Source organism: Notothenia coriiceps, unplaced genomic scaffold, assembly GCF_000735185.1.
Source record: "Notothenia coriiceps isolate Sejong01 unplaced genomic scaffold, NC01 NC01_scaffold00030361, whole genome shotgun sequence".
NCBI lineage: Eukaryota > Metazoa > Chordata > Actinopteri > Perciformes > Nototheniidae > Notothenia > Notothenia coriiceps.
The window spans coordinates 55,488-74,902 of NW_011363062.1; the positions used below are offsets into that span (position 1 = coordinate 55,488).

At 41.3% G+C, this 19,415-nt stretch overlaps 1 protein-coding gene across 1 annotated transcript; it reads right to left on the reverse strand.

The window, feature by feature from the left end:
* Positions 1–1,499: 1,499 nt before the first annotated feature.
* On the reverse strand, positions 1,500–17,324 carry LOC104959512 (rasGAP-activating-like protein 1; the record flags this gene model as incomplete). Its single annotated transcript, XM_010787415.1, has 19 exons — positions 1,500–3,002; positions 3,112–3,188; positions 4,341–4,461; positions 5,061–5,196; positions 5,956–6,093; positions 7,015–7,187; positions 7,804–7,948; positions 9,020–9,157; positions 9,948–10,140; positions 10,691–10,803; positions 11,135–11,199; positions 13,043–13,196; positions 13,494–13,611; positions 14,358–14,449; positions 14,560–14,700; positions 14,867–14,948; positions 15,455–15,584; positions 16,776–16,837; positions 17,189–17,324. Coding segments are annotated over 19 exons (2,363 nt in total), but the record flags the coding sequence as incomplete, so codon positions are not given.
* Positions 17,325–19,415: the final 2,091 nt, after the last annotated feature.

The window sequence follows — 19,415 nt, forward strand, 5'->3', positions numbered from 1 at the left end:
GACAACGTTGACTTGCCTGTGAATAAAAAATAAACCAGTGTTAGTGATCCACAGTGTTGTCATTCTTCTTTGAACACCAGCAAGACCGCTAACACCCTATTTCAACAATCACACTCCCTGTCATTGACATAATTAATAGATAGTTTAGCTTCTCACCATCATTTGCTGTGGCCAACTGATGTTAACGATCGTAAATGAAACGCTGCCTGCCAAACGTAAACATTCAGCCACGTGACATTTAGCCAAACTCTCAAGAGAGTTTTACACAAGACGGATCCTTTCTAGCCATAACCGTGCAGGAGGAGACGAAAGGGAGGATACACGCGAGCAGACTACGCGGAAGTGTTTTCACTACTCGCGTATAAAAGCCCCACCCCCACCTTCACAGCTGGTCGATTTCAACAGAGGAAAACCGACAACTGGAAGATGAGTGGAAAAGCGTCACATAAATGTATAAGTGCTCACAGCTCCGTGGGAATTATTATGTGCCATTCATTTCTAAAAGGCTTTCACATTACTATAATTATATTTTTATTTAAATGTAGGCTACATTTTTACACCAAAACGGTAACACAAAGGCAGGACCAACCATCATACATTGAGTTCCTTGACTAACAAGAGAAATATTCATTAATTTAAATAAATATTTAACAACAAATGGGCCGGTTCTAAGGGTTTATTCAGTTAAGCCCGATGAGAGGGGATACGGCTGTGCACATGTCATCATTAACAGACGTCGTTTAAAAGTGACGAGTGAACGAGGACATCCCAATTAATACCTGAGGACTCCTCTGTCCTCGCTTCACCTCCTCGTGTCTCTCGCTCGCATCTTACGGAGGCGGAGCTAAGACGCAAGGAAGGGACGCGAGTGAGGGAAAGGAGGAGTCGAGGAGGGGTATTGGGATGAGGCTACTGTTTGTATGGCATCATTTAAAATTAGATTCTGAGTCCTGTTGGATTGTGAGTCTGTGGTTGGGAAGGCTTGATTGAATATTTAATTTAAAAGGGGCTGTGTAGTGGCTATGATACTGTGAAGCAGCCCTGGGACCATAGTATCGTAAAAAAAAAGTTGAGGCTTGCAGTTAGACATGAACATAAGACAAAACATTAGATAATATAAGAGGCCTCATTATGCTTTTGAGGGTTTTCCCTTTCCTTTGTGTGTTATATATGTTTGTGTGCATGTAAATGGTCTGCAAAGGCTAAAATCCCCTAGTTTCTCTCCTTAACCAATCAGAGCAGACTGGGCTCTGGTTTCAGACAGAGGGTGAAAAGAGGTGCTGCGGTACAGGCGGTATGAGGAATGTTTTGAACACTAAAGCATGTAAATATGTCACAGTGTATAGGCATAGAAAATATAAATACAGTATGAACCTGAAAATTACAATAATATGTTTTCTTTTAAAATGAACAATTTCTGCCCTTAATTTTAACCCAACTTCAAGTAAACCTTTTAGTTTTCTGGGGTACAAATTAGACACTAGACGTATTAGCTGAAATAATAGTTTACTTAATAATACAGTTGTGTTTAATTCACAGTAACAATCCACTTGGAACAAACCATCATTTACAAAAATAAAGTAGAACCACTAATGTTTTTCAGAATAAAAGCCCTCATTCAGGGAATACCAAGTTCACAAGCGACATCTGATGTTCCTCTGGTTTAGTCTAGATAAAGAATATTGATTGTCATGTCTGGCATGAGTACTAACATGTCACATTTAATGTTTACTCCACAAGTAAATATTGCACTGTCCCTCCTATAAAAGAAAGACAGACACTACAGTAGCTGGACTACCAGAATATAATGTAAACAGCTCCAGGGGCAGGGTGGCCTGTTTATGACTCTCTGGTAGATCACAGATATGATCTTTATTATACTCACAGACCTCTGTCCCTCTACGGGAAATGGCTTTACAACTCACAGATATCCTAAGACAATTACGTTATTTGAGTAGTTCAAATATTATTATTTTACAAATTTGGCATCTCAGCGAATCCTGACCGATGTGAGCCATTTATAGTGGCGCCAACATCTCAAGAAATGTAAACTTATCAAATGGTATCATCTCACTTAATTGTTATTTCTTTCCTCTCAGTCATATGTATGGACATTATATTGTAGATAATACCCCTGTGACATCAGGAATGGCTACATCAAGGTATGGACATTTTAAATATGCAATGTAAGTCTGACCATAGCACCAAACAGAAGCACATTGTTTTGTGTAAAGGGACCACAGCAACGATTGAAATAATATTATTTTGTACAGGCAGTGTAATGTGCGCCAGCATTTCATATACTCAAGGTGGGATTAGATAAATGTCACTGCTATTGAAGTGAGAAATTGCCTCAATATAATACAAAACGTTGATAAAAGCAATATCAAAACACATTACATTCAGGTACTGTAGATAACAAAACAACAAGCTTTTTGCATAAAAATGTGCGACCCTGATTGAGGTCCTGTACAGTATCTCAAAATATAAAAGCTTCTTTTCACATTTCACAACAAGTGGATGCAGGCAGGCCATGCAAGAGATTGCTTGTTATCTACATGAAAAATAATCAGATCATGCTCAAAATCCCCCCTCCCCTCTATTGTCAAGTATCATAATCTCTCCCCGGAGCTGTTATAGTTGGTGGCACTCAGAAAACTAAAAAGATTAAAAGTGGCTGAATTTTTTCTGCAGGACAAGTACTAAAAATCTGGAAGAGGTTGCACCCTCTGGCCACTTGTACTCCCTGACAAACAAGGGGGAATATTTTATGTTCACAGGTATTTTTACAGGATGCTTGCTGCCCCCCCCCCCATTTCAAAGATTAGTAGTGGATCCCAGTGTTTGTTGAGTCTAGGGATTCAGAATGACACTGGTGCTGTCCTCTGTCTCTCTGCGCTGGAAGGTGGCGTGAGCCTGCTCCAGGTCGTCTATCACCGCCAACAGCCGAGCAGCGGCGCTCTGACCTGGCTTCATCAGCTGCACTTTGCACTCTGCACCATCTGTGAGGCAGAGAGGGTATGATGCTCATGATGATAACACAAGGACATAGACATTTATACAAATCCTTTCACCACGGCAGAATAATGTAAGGTTTTGATGCAGCCTCACCTGGGTGAATGTCAGGGCTGATGTTTTCTTTACTGCTGGACGTCTGATGAGAGTCTGGCATCTCCAAATGTTTTTTCCTGCAGAATTCACCAAAGATGATATAAGCTGAAGCTGATTAGTGTTTTCATAGAGTTACAGCAGTGGTTCTCAAAGTGGGGGGCGCGCCCCCCCCAGGGGGGAGCAGAGGCATGACAGGGGGGGCGCGAGAGACCAGGAGTAAAACATATTTAAAAAAAATAAAAAATTCATATTTTGAAAAAGTATTGAGAGAGCGAGAGAGAGAGAGAGAGCACCGGTACCGGAGATCGTTGTTGTTAGCTTCTGGTGCTAGCGAGCTACGCTAACGGATATAAGGAGTTTTTTCAACAACAAAGTGGAGGAGAGTCCTCTCCTGAGAGACTGAGAGACTCAGTGAGCTAAAGGACTCTCTCAGTGTTATCTCAGTGGGTCTCAAACGTTTTGGTCACCATTAATGTAAACAATTATTTCCGAGGCACACGTTTATATGATCATTATAGTTATAAAAAAATAAGAGAATAAATGAAAAACAGGTATGAAATACTATATGACAGTAAAACAAGAATAAAGTTTAAAAGGGAGTGATTTGTAAATTATCCATAAAGAAAAAGTAAATCTGTTTACAGTTCTGTTTCAAATGGGTGTTGAGAGATGTATGCATATCTCTTCATTTTGCTCTCAAAGTGCACCAGATTGATGCTTTTAACTTCAATATTTAAAAATAAATCTTCCCTGGGGAGCTTAACCCCGGACCCCCCTATGTGAGGTCCACACACCACCTATAAAAATAGCACTTTACCCCTGCTTACACCTATATGCCGTGAGCTGATTATCGAGCCTTCATTGTAACAGTTGCGGGTACGTTGTGTATTTGCTTGGGGAATGTTGCAGTAGAAAATTCAACTGTAGCGCCTGGTACATTAATGGGAAACCGTACATTTTTGAGCACCCTCTATGAAACGTCAAGCTACCCCACAGCACCCCAAAAATAAATCTCTGGCGCCGCCACTGAGCCTGACTATTTGTGTTGGGGGGGGGCCCGACTTTTTTTTTCTCCAAAGAAAAAGTTTGAGAACCACTGAGTTACAGTAATGCATTTGAATGTTTTGTTAAGCAGCAGCAGGGCACTCTTGTGCAACATTGACCTCTAGTGTACAGTAAGAGAACTGCACCCAGGCTAAGGATGTTTCCAGAGCGTTTTCTGCACCGACCTGAGTTTGTCTCTGCCCTGCAGCAGCTGCTTGTATATGGTCTGCGTCTCTACGTCTGGATCCAGAGGGTCACTCCAGTCCCCCAGAGTCACAGCAGAGTGGGTTTTACTGCAGCCTGTAACTGAGAGCCAGCATTTTATTCAACAGTGATGCACTACATATGAACTCCCCTTAGTACATCATTTATATTATTATTATTATTATTATTATTTATAGTCATATTGCTTGCTATGGACACTGATCCTACAAAGCAAGTCAATTTATAATTTTTTTAAGCATCATTTTTGTTTTATCTTGATTTTGAAATTGGCAAGTTTAGATGAATAGAGAATTGTATTTGAATCGAATGTCCCGAAGAATCAAAATCGAGATACCAAAAGATTGACATCCCATGTGTCACAGTACAACAAGTTTGTACATTTTTAATGTTAATAGCCTTTTTCAAAAACATGGCAGCTACAAATTGAGGGTTTACTCATTAAAACTAGATCACCAGGAGCTCATTGGACTCTGAAACCAGATGCAAAACAGGAATCATGTGTGAAGCTCCTTGGTGCATATTGATGGGCTGCACTGAGATGATGTTAATTCCTGAAAATCCTTTTGGGGGCATCCTGGGTATTATTCATAAATGGGTTAGATAGTTACACTACATCCTAAATCCTACAGTAAGGATTAAAAAGTGTGTGCGGCTTTAAGAAGTAATGAAAGCAGGATTACCAGCGCGGTCCGCCTGCAGGCAGCAGGTCCACTTGCCGCTGCGATGAGCCCCCGGGTGGAAGGAGGGCAGCATGCGCTCGTTGTAGATGCTGACCTTCCTGATGGCCGACAGCCACTGGTTCAGCTCATTCACATTCTACACAGACACAAATACACCATTAACTTGGTGGTCTATTAAAGTCATACTGAAATCAAAGCAGGAAAAGGTGGCTATCCAAAAGTAATTAACTTATAATCCTTAAACAACTACAGTAAAGTGTCAACAAATAGATGTTAAAACTAGAAATTAAAGAGCAAGATTATTCAATTTTTTACAGAAAATACATTATTAGCAACATTGTATTTGATCTGAAGGGTTACTGTGACACAGCCACATGTTAACAAAGTAGTGTAAAAACACAATTATTTCAAAAGGCCCTATTATGCTTTCTAGGGATTCCCTTTCCTGTAGTGTGTTATTTAGGTTTGTGTGCATGTAAATGGTCTGCAAAGGTTAAAATCCCAAAGTTCACACCAGAGGGAGTTTCTCTCCCACACACTCCTGCCTGAAATGCCTCCATTGGACTCCTTTGATTACGTCTGTGAAATAGTGATGTCACTATGTTACAGAAGTAATCAAAGGAGTCAAATGACACTTGCGCTTTTATTGGCTAGTGCTCCAACACATCACAACAGGGCCGGCCATTTAACCAATCAGAGCAGATTGGGCTCTGGTTTCAGGCAGAGGGTGAAAAGAGAGACCTTTTTGGTCACAGAAGAGGCACAAAATATGAAGCATAATTGGGCCCCTTTAAATCTGTGCCAAATCTTTTTTTTTTTTTTTAAACATTTTCACAAACAACTGAGAATGGTCAAGAACTTTGTTGGCGTCTGACTTGTGTCAGTACCAATACACCTTGCTCTGGATGTACATGGTGTGAAGCTGTCCCTCGTTGTCCTTGGTGATGACCTGCATTACATTCTGCTGCTGAAAGGCATTTTCATCCACCCTCTCCACGGCACACACGCACTGAATGGGGATTGAAGAGCGCACCTGCAACAATTCAGCAACAAACCACCACACCAATTAACGTAAGTATGCAGCAGGGTATGGATGGATCTTCCTTTCGCCTTGTGGTGTACACGTGAAATAAAAGTGACATTTGATCAAAGGGCAGTGTCTAATAAAGGGGATCTTTTGCACACATTACACTAAGGGAAACAGAGTGATACGAGGAGGAAGATGAGATGAGCGTCGCAGGGAAGGCCACTTTAAAGTGTAAATCAGCCACTTCCAATTGGAGCTTGTTTCACTGAGACTGGAGTGCTCCAACGTTGAGGAAAGGGGCCAGGACATTGTCCTCAATCTGATTTGCAATGTTAGCATGAATATCCACAGCCTTCAATTACCCCTCGCCTTTATTCTTGTCACACAAAGCCAAGACTGGCTCAAAGAGAGAGCTTTTTACTGGGCTAGAGAGAGCCTGCTCCCTCTCTGGCTGGTGAATAAGAGGAGATCATTATCACAAGGTTAGGCCCCACATGGTAATAACACTAATGATGTTCTCACAAAGAGATGAACACAAATACAATAAAGCAACCCGGGGATGTTTCCTCTTTTTCTATTAGCCTTGTTGATAAACATCCTTCAAAAAGGGAAGACACGGGGACTAATACATCATCAGAGTGCATATCAGTCTCTAATAATGGATGGGCCACTTTCACATGACTTTAACTCAAAGTTGACTTTATCTTTGTTCAGCTTATGTCTCGGACAAGAAGAATAAATAGGCATTCATTAGGCAGACTTCACTTGTGTTTTGATCCAGGTGTCACAGAAGTAGACACATTTAAGAACACTACTTAGCCAAATGATTTTAAATACTTTTTGCTGTGGCTGTTTGCCAAAATATCTAATGAAGTTTATACAAACATATAGAAACACAATATAATGCTATACTGGCTTAGTACCTACCTGCCACTCAGGCGTCTTGGCGTAGGACAGCGTCTCACTGGTTAACCAGAAGTAGCGTTTCTTATAAGCAAAGCGGGAAAGCAGTTGAGGTCCCTCTGCCTTGTGTTTGTGGAGGAACCCCTCTTTAACTGTGACCGAGGGCATGAATACAGCCCTCTGTGGCACCTCAGACACTGTGGGATCAAGTATACAGTGTTATAAATGCAGAGGAACACTTTGCAATGTAATGGCATGTTCATCCACACAAGGTGGTGCTGCGTCAATAAACAAACAGAGCCTGTTTCATACAGTACAAGACTTCATTTTGTTCTGAAGTCGCCTCCTGCTCCTTCATCGCCACATGAAAGAGGGCTTCAAAGAGGCGTGACAAGCGTCCACTTCTGTCCAACAAATCCACCTGAAGAGCATTAAATGTCAAACTGGCCTTTAAGAGAAAAGAGTGGGTGTGATGTGCCGGAGGCGGCTGAAACACGATACATCAGAGGGGGCAGAAGTTTCACAACAACAGCTTGACTGACAGAAGAAAGCCGCCCAGACATGTCGGGTAACCAGTGTGGCGTGTACAAACACCTGCCGGCGTCTCCCTCCAGCTCCCTGCCAGCTCACTAACCATGTCATCTCTTGTCTTCCAGCTAGTTATGAATATTTCACCACTACAGTTTTGTTTTTCTTAATCTTAATATCAGCTGTGAGCGGCTACGCTAGCAGCTGGCCTGCGGCTGATCAGCCCAACAGCATGACATGCTTTCCTTTTAGGTTTAGTGGTGTGTTCACTATCGTCAGCCTTACCGATGTCATGATCTATGTCGATCAACTTGTCGAGGAAGTCTTTGACGGAGGCCACACTGCGGAGGATTATGGGATGTAGAGGCGCCATCCACTGCTCCTTTCCGTGACCCAGCTGAAGGCCCAAGTTCCCGACACTTTGCAATGCCTGGCGACCACAGAGACACAGTCAACACTCGCATCTTCAGCACATCAAATCCGTTCTAACCGTCAGAACTCAGTATGAGTGACTGCATTTCTCAAAGTGGGAGATCAAAAGGGTGCCTGGGGGCCAAGCATGCTGTGAGGCCCTTTGTCCGGCCCACACCTGGCCCCGGGCGAGGAGGAGGCTCCTCTCTGATGCTGGGCTTTGAACCGCAGACTCGTTGTAGCACACACAGTGGTAAAAATAGCCTGTTCCCTTTTTACTGTAGAGGACCCATGGCAACAGCACTTCAGCACCATGGACAGCAACCACAGAACCCACACATGTGAGAAAAGGTTTCACTTTCCTTCTAATATGTGACCATGATGACACAGCGATTTTCAATTAAATGGAGGGGGTTTATGTTAGCGACAATTGTGGAAGAGGAACAAGGAAATTCAAAATTTTTGTAATTTGATCTATTTCAACATGAAACGGGATTTTTGAGCGGGGCATAATGTGAGAAGCTATTGTTCAACGTTTTCTGTCACTCAACAACAGTGAAACACGCCGCACACTTAGTGTAGTAATGAAGCAATCCACTGTAAGATGTGCTGTGTTTTATATTGAGTTGTCACAAATCTAATTATGTGAAAAATCAATTGCATCCTCTGGGATACTAGAACAATGTTATAGGAATAGAAAACAGGGTATTTTTAGAGCATTCTTGCCTCTATTTGTTCATAGTTCACCAATTCAATCTCCAGGAAGTACAGTTTTTATATTAAACTAAAAGTAACTGACGAATAACTGCGTGATGTAATTAGCTCACAAGATAAACAGTAGTTCAGTGCTTTATCTCCTGTTTTTGGCATGCTGACTGCGCGCACAGTACAAACATCTTTGCATTCCTGCTTCATATTTATTTGTTTAACACTTGAAAATCTAAATCCCTCACTGTTCGCTGACAGCATGTGGCCTCGCTTCCAGTGCATCCACCACTTTACGACTTGTTTTTTTCAGTGATTAAGTGCGAAGTTTGGAATAAATGATTCATAGCCATGTCAGTGCGTATGTCTGCGTTGTGAATCGTACCTTGGCCAGCAGTAGCAGCGTTCTGCTTGTACGCGTATCAGCGTGCTGATCCCTCAGCTGGAACAGTTTAGGTGTGAGGATTGCAGGGGCAAAAAATCGCAGGAAAAAGAACCCACTGATGGCCAGATACTTCACATCCTGTTAGAAAATAAAGTTAACAGCTGTGTCTGAAAACAAAACATGAAATAGTCATTTAAAGAGGCCCTGTTACGGCCCTGTGTTGTATAGATATTTGTGCATAAAGTGACATCACTATGTAACACTCTCGCTTCTATTGTGTAGCGCTCCAACAAATTGTACGTGCTAAGGGGCGGGACATCTCTAAGCGATTGACCAATCAAAAGAGATCTAACCAATCAGAGCAGACTGGGCTCTGGTTTCAGACAGAGGGTGAGAAGGGGTGCTGCGGCACAGGCAGGATGAGAAAAATAAAGACCCTTTTTAAACATTAAATGTAAACATGTCCCATTAGGGGCACAATAACAAAACCTGAATATGAGCTTAATAGAATGCCACAGTGACGCGTCCTAAATCCCGGAAGTAAACTCCATCCGGTTCCATCGACAAAAACCAATGCAATTTCTCCATAGGATTTTGGAAAATAGCTGGAAATAAGGTCTGAGGTTGACACAAATTGAAGAGACAGATCAAGTTTTCTTCAGCCGGATAATCTCCACATGTCTACCCTACTTTTATAATTTTCTAATCATAAATGTATCGATCATAAATCTATCGATTATAAATCTATCGATTAGATTTATGATTAAAAAATTATAAAAAGTACCCTTACTTCCGGGTTTTAGGACGTGTCACTGTGGCACTCTATAGGGCCCCTTTAAATGTTTAGATGGCAAATATATCAACAATGCAGATACATTAAAATACCAACAGCTGTTTTTGTTTTTGTTTTATTTTGCTCCAAACTGACCTCGTTCTCAGGTTCAGCAAATTGCTCCTCCACTCTCTTGTGTAGCTGTTTGAAGGCCACTCTCATCACAGGAGGACACTGATCGACTGAGCCCACGATTGATTCAATGATGCTGGTTAAGTAGCTCTGAAGAATCTCCACACTGCTGTCCCGCACCTCTGCCTCTGACACTGCACCCTTAAATGAGATCCGTCTTCAGGGAGAAAGAAAGATAGTGTAAATGACTGAAACCCTGTGTCACAAAATGATGGAGTAGGATCAATCCAAACACCTTGTAGTGTGTATAGCTATGGCTAGATAACAATGCCTATAACTGTTATCCCCTCTGTTCCTGATGATGTCATATAGTGAGAGCTTGCTGTATATAGCGCTGAATTGAATATGTAGGGGGAGATATATAAACATGGAGTGGAAAAAACAAACAAGGTGATAGCAGGCAGGTCCGCTGCAGACAAGGAGCACATTAGAACCTCGATCTCCCTCCATGTCGGAGATAGACATCTCAGGGGGCTCGAAGCAGTTGCCAAGCAACAGCCTTCCCCCCCTTTTTACATTCCTCTCTTTTCCAATTTCTCACATTGATGTCTTCCTCCCTGGGGAGAAGTGTAAAGTAGTGGGCAGTCTCCTGTGGCAGCTTTTCTATTTGATCATTTTAACACGTACCTGTAGATTGTAAACTACGCGCATGTGCTTAAAACAATCCCATGTGAAGCAGATCTGGAGTATGTTTAGGTCTTTCTTACCTCGTGCGGTTCAGGTCGATCTTACATGGGTCCAGCTCAATGTACTTCTTCTCGTCAAAGATGCGGTTGATGATGGGCTTCAGCACCTCGTGCAGATACAGCATGCCAACAGCCTGACAGCAGAAACATACCACATGTCGAGTAACATCTCATCTGCATCTGTGCTTCCATATGTGTAAATGTGCATCGTACAAAGAGTAAACAAGGTACAGTGTGATGCAGCAAGGGGACCATTAGAGATGTAACTACTCAGTGTGCATGTTAAGGGATAGGGAATGTTGAGGAAGGAAATAGCAAAGATGTATTAAAAGGTTAGAAATAATTAACAGCCAGATTATGATTGCACTCACATAAGAGACAGAATAAATCAATCACGTAAAGGTCCTGAATTAAATAGAGTATAAAAAAGTGATATGTTAAAACAATTTGATGAGAGATACACACCTTCATGAACTGTTCCATGGCTTTGGAGGAAAGTGAGTTGGAGCGAAATAAAGTGTTTGGATCACCTAAAAGAACCAAACAGAAAAAGAGATAATACAAAAACAATTAACCATTGTTTTTGTTGCTGCTACTACATTCATTTTTATGCAAATTAAATCAGTGCACTGCCATTAGTACTATTGTTTTGTTCTGGGTAGCATAACTTGACTAGATTACAACAACAACATTGCTTTGTGTAAGCCTGTGTTGCAGACTGTCAATACATGATCCTTAATTCTCTCTTTTGTTGGCTGTCTAATAGCCTAATGCTTGATGTATATTTAGAAACAGAAAGAAGGATCCCACCACTGTATTTATAGCTCCTAGTGAGTGCAATGAAGCAACTTGTAAGCTTTCACAGAGATACTCATTAGGGACATAATCATGCTTGATTGAAATCACTAGCAGTGCTTCATTTAATTCACTAAAAACTATAAATACATTACGTGGATCAATTCGCTATCAGGCTTTTAATGAGGCATGTTCATGCTTTCTTTTCTTTGTGTACGTTACCAGGAATTGATCTAGTTTAGAAACAGAGAGCCCACTTATATCCTTTCAAGAGGCCTTATTATGCTTAGGGGGTTTTCCCTTTCCTGTAGTGTGTTGTATAGGTTTTTTGTTTAAGGGGCGGGACATCTAACCAATCAGAGCAGACTGGGCTGCAGCACAGTTAGTATGAGAAAAATAAAGAGCTTTTTGAGCATTATTTGTCTTTACCCCAGAGCCAAACTTTAATGTCTGGCTGCGTGTGCCATCTATTCCTGATCAAGCAGTTACCAACCGGATCATGTGGAGTTGCTATGGAAACGTGGGCAATATGCTTATTACCTAAAACTACACAAACTAAGCAGAACCCCAAAGACTGGAGAACAAATATGTGAGAATTAGCGACAGGGATTTGGTGCGGAGGCAAAAACATGACTAATACAGACCACACAGAGAAGCCATGAAAAGACTGTAGGGTGGGTAAATAATTGGCTTCAGGGTAGTAAATACAGTGCTGGTAGACATGACCTGCCCACACACACAACATGAATGTTCTGAGACCTTAATGTCAATTCAGAGTTTAAATAGAAGCAGCCCTCAGAAGGTTGCTGGAGAGCGCAGCAATAACTCTGACAGACACAAATACTGGCTAATAGAGATAAACTTCTTACGCACACTGGGTATTATCTAATCCATTTTCTGACATGAGAAAGGATTTGAACAAATATTTGCAGGCATTACAAATGTTTTATCTTTGTGATAAGAGTACTTTACTGTTTACACACTGGAGTCATTAGGGCTGCCACCTCTCAGTTGAATAGTCGTCTAATTGGTCATTTTGGTCTTAGTCGACTAAGATTAAGAAATGTTTTATGCTTTCTTCACACTGAATTAATAATTTAAAAAAAGTACATATCTCTGGTAAACACAACATTTTAAGTGGAGCTTTTGCATGATTCTTTTGGGAGTATTTCAATTTACAAATCTTTCAATTAAATCTACTATATACGGCTCTGATAAGTGCAGTCACAATACCAGACTTTAACTACACAACAATCGTGGCCAAAAGATAACCATAGTGTCGCGATATCTATAAAAAGTAAAAAAATATATTATGTATTGTGGTTAAATCCATCTTTAACTTTGATTTGTGTGCATTTTCTCTCTTATTTGGCAAATTAATTACACATTTCTTTGTGGTGCGTTGAGGTAGAAATGCAAAGCAAGAACAGAAAGAAACAGAAGTAGTTCAACCGCTACCTGTTGTTTATTTACATAATATTCACATGTGTAGCATTAGTTTATATTGCAAAATCCTTCGTTCTGACCGTCAATAACCTAACATTTTCAATAGTTCTGATGTTGTGCCTTTAATCTTACTGGTGTTGTTGACCTCCCGGGTGTTGAGGTAATCCAGGAATGGCACCACCAGGCCCTGGCCCAGGTAGATCTTCACCAGAGTCATCGCCACATCCTGACGGCTTTCCACCGTGTTCACCTCCTCCAGCATGGTCAGAGCGCTGCTGTCCTCCACCTGCAGAGAGAGGACTCAGGTCACGATACTACTGACATCAACCAAGAGTCTGAAAGCCAACACTGATTTAGGTGGAGTAAAATGCATATCAGAATAAATGCTACAGCAGCAGCAAATGGACAGTGCAGATAAAAAGGCAAACATAAGTATGCTAACATATTCAATAATAGAGCCAAGCACACACGATAGAAAACCAAATAAGTGTAAGGAGCAGCCTTATAAAAGTAAGTGAACTAGCAGTGGGTAGTTACAATAATAAATGATAAGAGATATTTGTAGAAACATGGCGACGTTGACCTCTGTAGGGGAGATGACTGACTCCACCAGAAGGTCAATCAGAGGCTGGTAGTACACAGACGGAAGGATCCGATCCTCCACCAGACGCACCTTCAGACGCAGCGCTCCCAGCTTGCCACTGGCAACAGAGCATAGATACCACAGAATTAAAAAAAGATATCATGAAGTCAGCTAAATATATTCTCAAAAAGAATGTGCTATGTGATATGAAGGGTGAAAACCACAGATTTGAGTATAATTTCATATAATTCCTTTCTAATTGTAGTTATTATTGTAGGTTAAAGCACTGATATAAGAAAATAAATAGTTAATAGCGATACTGAGGGTGTGGTAAATGTCTGATGTCTGGTACATCTTTTAACAGTATCACCGATGGAGGAATGACATTGTAAGAAACAATATTAAGGAGTTAAAGAAAACTTTTAAAAAGGCATAGCTTTAACAGATAATGCCAGGGAATAGCTCTTGCATTGACATTACTTATTTAACTGCTGTGAAAGTAAATCTATATCCATCTTCTACTCAGCAGTGTTCTCCACTCAATAAAAACCCTCTAACTCTGAGTCATTTTCAAATGAACCTCTCTGACAGTTTGGCAGTTCACTCAGCTTTCTTTGTTCTAAAATTATCTCAAAGGAGAAATGCTTTCAGAGTCCTGGCTCTACACCTGTGAAAGCTCATTTAAAATGCATGAAAGAAAGCACAGAGGGGGAACCAACACTTTCCTTGAGTGCATTTAAAAAAAATTATTGTTTGTTGCTCAGTTCGAGTCTTAAAAAATTCCAAAAGCAAAAAGCTTGTCTCAGTTATACAAACATAAAATGTAAACCACATTGGACAAACAAACACACCCATATTTCTCACCCAGCATCAACCTCATTGTTTCCCAAGGGAAGCAATCGAAACCAGCCCTCTAATGGAGGTGTTTTGTGCAAACAAGCAAAAGGGATTTCCACCTGGAGAAAGAAGGGAAAAACAAGGATAAAATAATATGGGAAAGACGATGAAGTTATCATAATATGAAATCTATGAATATGCAATACTATGATAATAACAGCAGTCTCACCTTTCCTAGGAAGTCATTCCTGCCCACCATGTCCCAGTCCCAGACCTCCACAGTGACCGTCCCCTCCTCCCTCAGCTCCTCCGGATCCAACTCCAGCTCCAGGGTCTCATCCCAGTGAGGGAAACGGGTCTTCTTGATAATCTAAATCCCAGCAGGTTGTGGTGTTAGAGAACCTTTCAACCTTACATGTGAATACCAGTTTGAAATCAAATGGCAATGACAATCAAATAACCATCAATTACAATAGCAGATAATGTGGTTCCATTAAAACCAATACATTATAAACACACAAACATGTAGAACTCACCGAGGTCTCTGCACTGTGGTTGTTGAAAATAACTCTTGTAAATGGATCCGAGGTTCCAGAAATGTCTCTTGGAGCCAAGTCTCTGCGGAAAAAAACAGACCAATTACAACAGAGCTGATCAATACACTCAGATGACATGTTCTGCCACATAAATGACTGACTAAAGAAAAAGAAACAGCTTTCCCACTTGACCTTATTCCTTCAAACTATTCACATTCATCTGAGCATGTTTGATTAACACAGTGTCGGGCTCTGATTGACATGTTCATTAGCGCCCGGCCTGAGAGGAGGAGATTGTAGCTGGGGACACACAGATGGGGCAGTGAGGGGTGTGATAGTGGCAGTATGACTCAGGAGGGGAGTGTGGAGGCCTGCGGGGTGATCGTGATAAGATTTCAGCACAGAAGCAGCGATGACACTAACAGGTTTCAGCTCCAGTAATGTAACTTCTGATTGATGACCAGTTTATTCAACATTAAACTACATTAGCTCTTGCTCAGAGTCTTTCCTTCTGGTCAAACGCATGCTACTCTGATGTTTAGCCTGTCGCTTGTTTTCATCACAGCAGTGGTACTATTTTACAGTTACCGGGCTTCAATGACTTGGCATCGCAGGCTGATCTTCTCCGTATCTTTCAGGAGCTCTAGACTCAGATGGATCTCTCCCTGGACTTCTTCATCAGGGTCCACCCTCGTCAGGTTCAGCCAGCAATCTAGTCCTGAGCAAGGAGAATGATTTCATTAATACAACACTTCCCACAACATGAAGAGAGCATCATAAACACATAAACTAAGGATGCAAGTGTATGCAAGTTGTTTTGGATATAAGTGTCTTAAGGACATGTAAAATGCACATTTTTATTAACAAATAATAGTTTTTTTCTGTTCTGAAAAATGGTATTGATCAACCATTGCTTTAGAGCCAAGTCAAAATAGTGACTAACATCATTTTACTATGCTTTCAAATCCCCTGGTGTGGCTGATTTTTGTATCTTTCTTTTGATAATGCAATACTAAAGTGTGCATTTTAAAGACTCAGGAGTGTTGATGGAGGGAACGACTTGAACTGAACTGAATGCACAAGGAAACCATAAAAGAATATAGATTCTTACATTTTAAAGAGTATTTTGCAGTCCTTGATGGTCTGTAAATTATGTGATATTGTTTTGTCAGTCCTGTCAATTTCAATGTTCTTTTTTATTATTTCAGAAATATCTCACATACGGGATGGAACAATGTCAAAGCCGGACAGTGAGAGCATTGCTGTGAGGGAGTATCTGACTCAGTGTAGGAGTGAATCACACGAGTGAAGGCCGCGCCAGGTGGCTCTCAGGAGGACGCATCAGTATGCAGCACACGTACCATGCTAAACACTTCAAGCTATTTCATACAAAAACAACAACATCTCGACATACCATATTTTAAATGCCGTATGTCTTTAAGAAAGTGCTAGGGTTCATGCTGAGGTAAACACTGACTAATTCCTTGAATGCAAGAGCCTCTGTGAGAGAGCACATTAAAGTGTTTGAAGTCATTTGAAATGCTTTGGTTGTTTTCCTCATTTCACAGCGCTGCAGGCTTTTGCACAAAAAGATGGCTAGTAATTCACAATTAAAAAAAAAAAACAGAGTTCATGTGGACAAGCACCTGGAGAGCCATTAAAATATTTTATGCATCAATTTGAATGCTGATTGTATTGCCTGCGAGTTTACACAACCCCACTCTCATATAAATGTAAGCAAATCATATTAAATGTGTGAGAAAGCACTGAGACACCGATTCCCAGAGTCTCCGTTTTAAAATGTCTCCTCAATCACTCTGACCTCTGATCAGGTCATGTGAAGCTGTGTGCGTATAACCTACGAGCTTGGGTCATGCACCCATCCATATACAGATCTGTTAAATCATACCTTTAGCTTGAGATCCAATGGCTTCTTTGCTCAACGTTATTTTTCCAATAACATCATCGTGGCTGCAGGGAAAACAAGAGATTATCAGATAGAAGATATTGGAAATACTATCAAAGTTGTATGAGGTGAATTTGAGGACAGACGGTAGAGTACTGACAGTCATAAGAGGAGAAGAGAAAAAAACAACCTTTAATCACTCAATCTGGACGGCCATCTGCCTGATGATGTTTGTTTATGCAAAGCTTTGGATTTTTTTTCCCAAAACATTACACTGTACATGAGGTTAATGCTGGCTCATTCATGCCAAGTTAAGCAAACAGACATGGCTTGGAGGATCATAAATCTCCTCGCAAACTGAAGAGTAACAGTTAAATATGGGAACATTTTGATAAAGCTTTGGATGGCAGCGTTACCCAATCGTGTCCTCGTCCATGACATGAAAGGAGAGCGAGTGGAAGCCCATGGGGAGGTGCAGCGTGTACTCCTCCCCCCAGAAAGGACTGAGGTTCTTCCACACTGTGGCGGTCCTGAAAAGAGAGGTTCCACATGCTTGTTAACCAGACCCTAAGGCAGAGAATATCACATGAATGTATGCAAAAATAGAAAGCCGTAAATACAGGAGAAAATAAATGGTGGCAGCATCATAAGCCCTAGTTTACGACTTCATAAGTAACCTGAGAACAAACAGTTGTGCTTTCAAGTAATATGTTAAAGAAAATACTGGGATTTGAAGATGATAAAACTGCAAGGAGAAAAATGAATAACATGTCTGCCTTTTATGTATCGGTCAACATTTTCAATTTTTACGATATACTAGGTCGTTTTAGTTGTTTTAGCCCCTTAATGATAAGTAACATAAAAAGTCTGCTGGATCTGCTCACAATTTAGTGATACATGCTTTGTGCAAACAGGCATTGCTCGTCTTTGAGGTATTTTAGAGTAAAAAGGTTAGGATTCCCTGCATCAAGCTTCATATTTTGTTGATGGGCTCCAGGTAGGATTCAGTAAGCGTTCTGGGTAGCCCTTTATGTTTTTTTTACAAGGGCTCTTAAAGCAACGATTCTCCTATGAAGACAAAGCAGGACTCTGTTAAACTTTAATACAGTTTGATTTCAATTTAAATGTGTCCATAACACGAAGTATCAAAAAAGGTTCATTACTGAAGGTTTGAATAGTTACCATTTAAGATTATGATTTGATTTATTTATTTTTTCAAATTAGTAAAACAGGTTTCATTACACTTAGGAAAGGGATCAAAAAGGTAACGCTTTAGTATTGTACCATTCATACATCTTATTGTTAATAGTTTCGAAAGATTTCAAAGAATACTCCTAAGAACAGTTTCCTTATAATAAACCTTTCTGTCTCTAAGCGTGAAGTGAACCCATTATTTCCCACCACAATTTCCCAGCTACGTCAGCCATGGACATCACACTGGAGGAGTCAGTTGGCCAGTAACACTACAAGTACCAGATAATTAGTGAGAGTGTCTGCAGTGAATCATTGTGCCGTTCTCCCTAACATACCAGATGGAACAATAGCCACTGAATTCCGACTCACCATTAGTCACCACTGGGTCACCAGTCCCACCGTTCACCCACGCACTAACCTCCTTTACCCCTATCTCTCCAAGTGAGTTTCTTACCCTCATTACCTCTGCCCGCCCTACCACCTGTCCTCTGGACCCTATCCCCTCAAACCTCTTTCAGACTATTGCTCCTGATATTCTACCGTTTTTCACCCATTTCATCAACAATTCTCTAACTTCTGGTCCTTTTCCAAACAGTCTCAAGGAGGCAAGAGTTAACCCTCTCCCTAAAGAAACCCACTCTCAACCCGTCTGATGTTATAAACTACAGGCCTGTCTCTCTCCTCCCGTTCCTGTCTAAAACACTTGAACGCGCTGTCTTTAAACAACTCTCCTGTTATCTCCATCAGAACAACCTTCTGGATCCGCACCAGTCTGGTTTCAAGGCAGGTCACTCCACAGAAACTGCTCTCCTTGCTGTCTCTGAGGAACTGCACACTGCCAAAGCAGCATCCCTCTCCTCTGTCATCATCCTTCTGGACCTGTCTGCTGCATTCATTACGGTGAATCATAAGATCCTCCTTCGCACTCTCCAAAAACTTGGAGTTTCAGGCACTGCACTTTCCCTCCTCACCTCATACTGCAAAGACCGGACCTACAGGGTAACTTGGAGAGGGTCTGAGTCCGACCCTTGTCAATTAACTACAGGGGTCCCTCAGGGCTCTGGTCTTGGTCCCCTCCTCTTCTCTCTGTACACAAACTCGACTCGGGTCTGTCATTAGCCCGCATGGTTTTTCATACCACTGCTACGCTGACGACACCCAACTAATTCTGTCCTTTCCCCGCTCAGAGACCCAGGTCGTCGCACGCGTCTCTGCTTGTCTAGCAGACATCTCTCAGTGGATGTCTGCTCACCACCTCAAGCTCAACCTTGACAAGAATGAACTGCTTTTTCTTCCGGGAAAAGATTGTCCCACTCTTGACCTAACAATCAACATCGCCACCTCTGTTGTTTCCCCGACTCAGACTGCAAGGAATCTGGGTGTGATCCTAGATAACAAACTGTCCTTCACTGCAAACATCGCTGCTACAACCCGCTGCTGCAGATACAC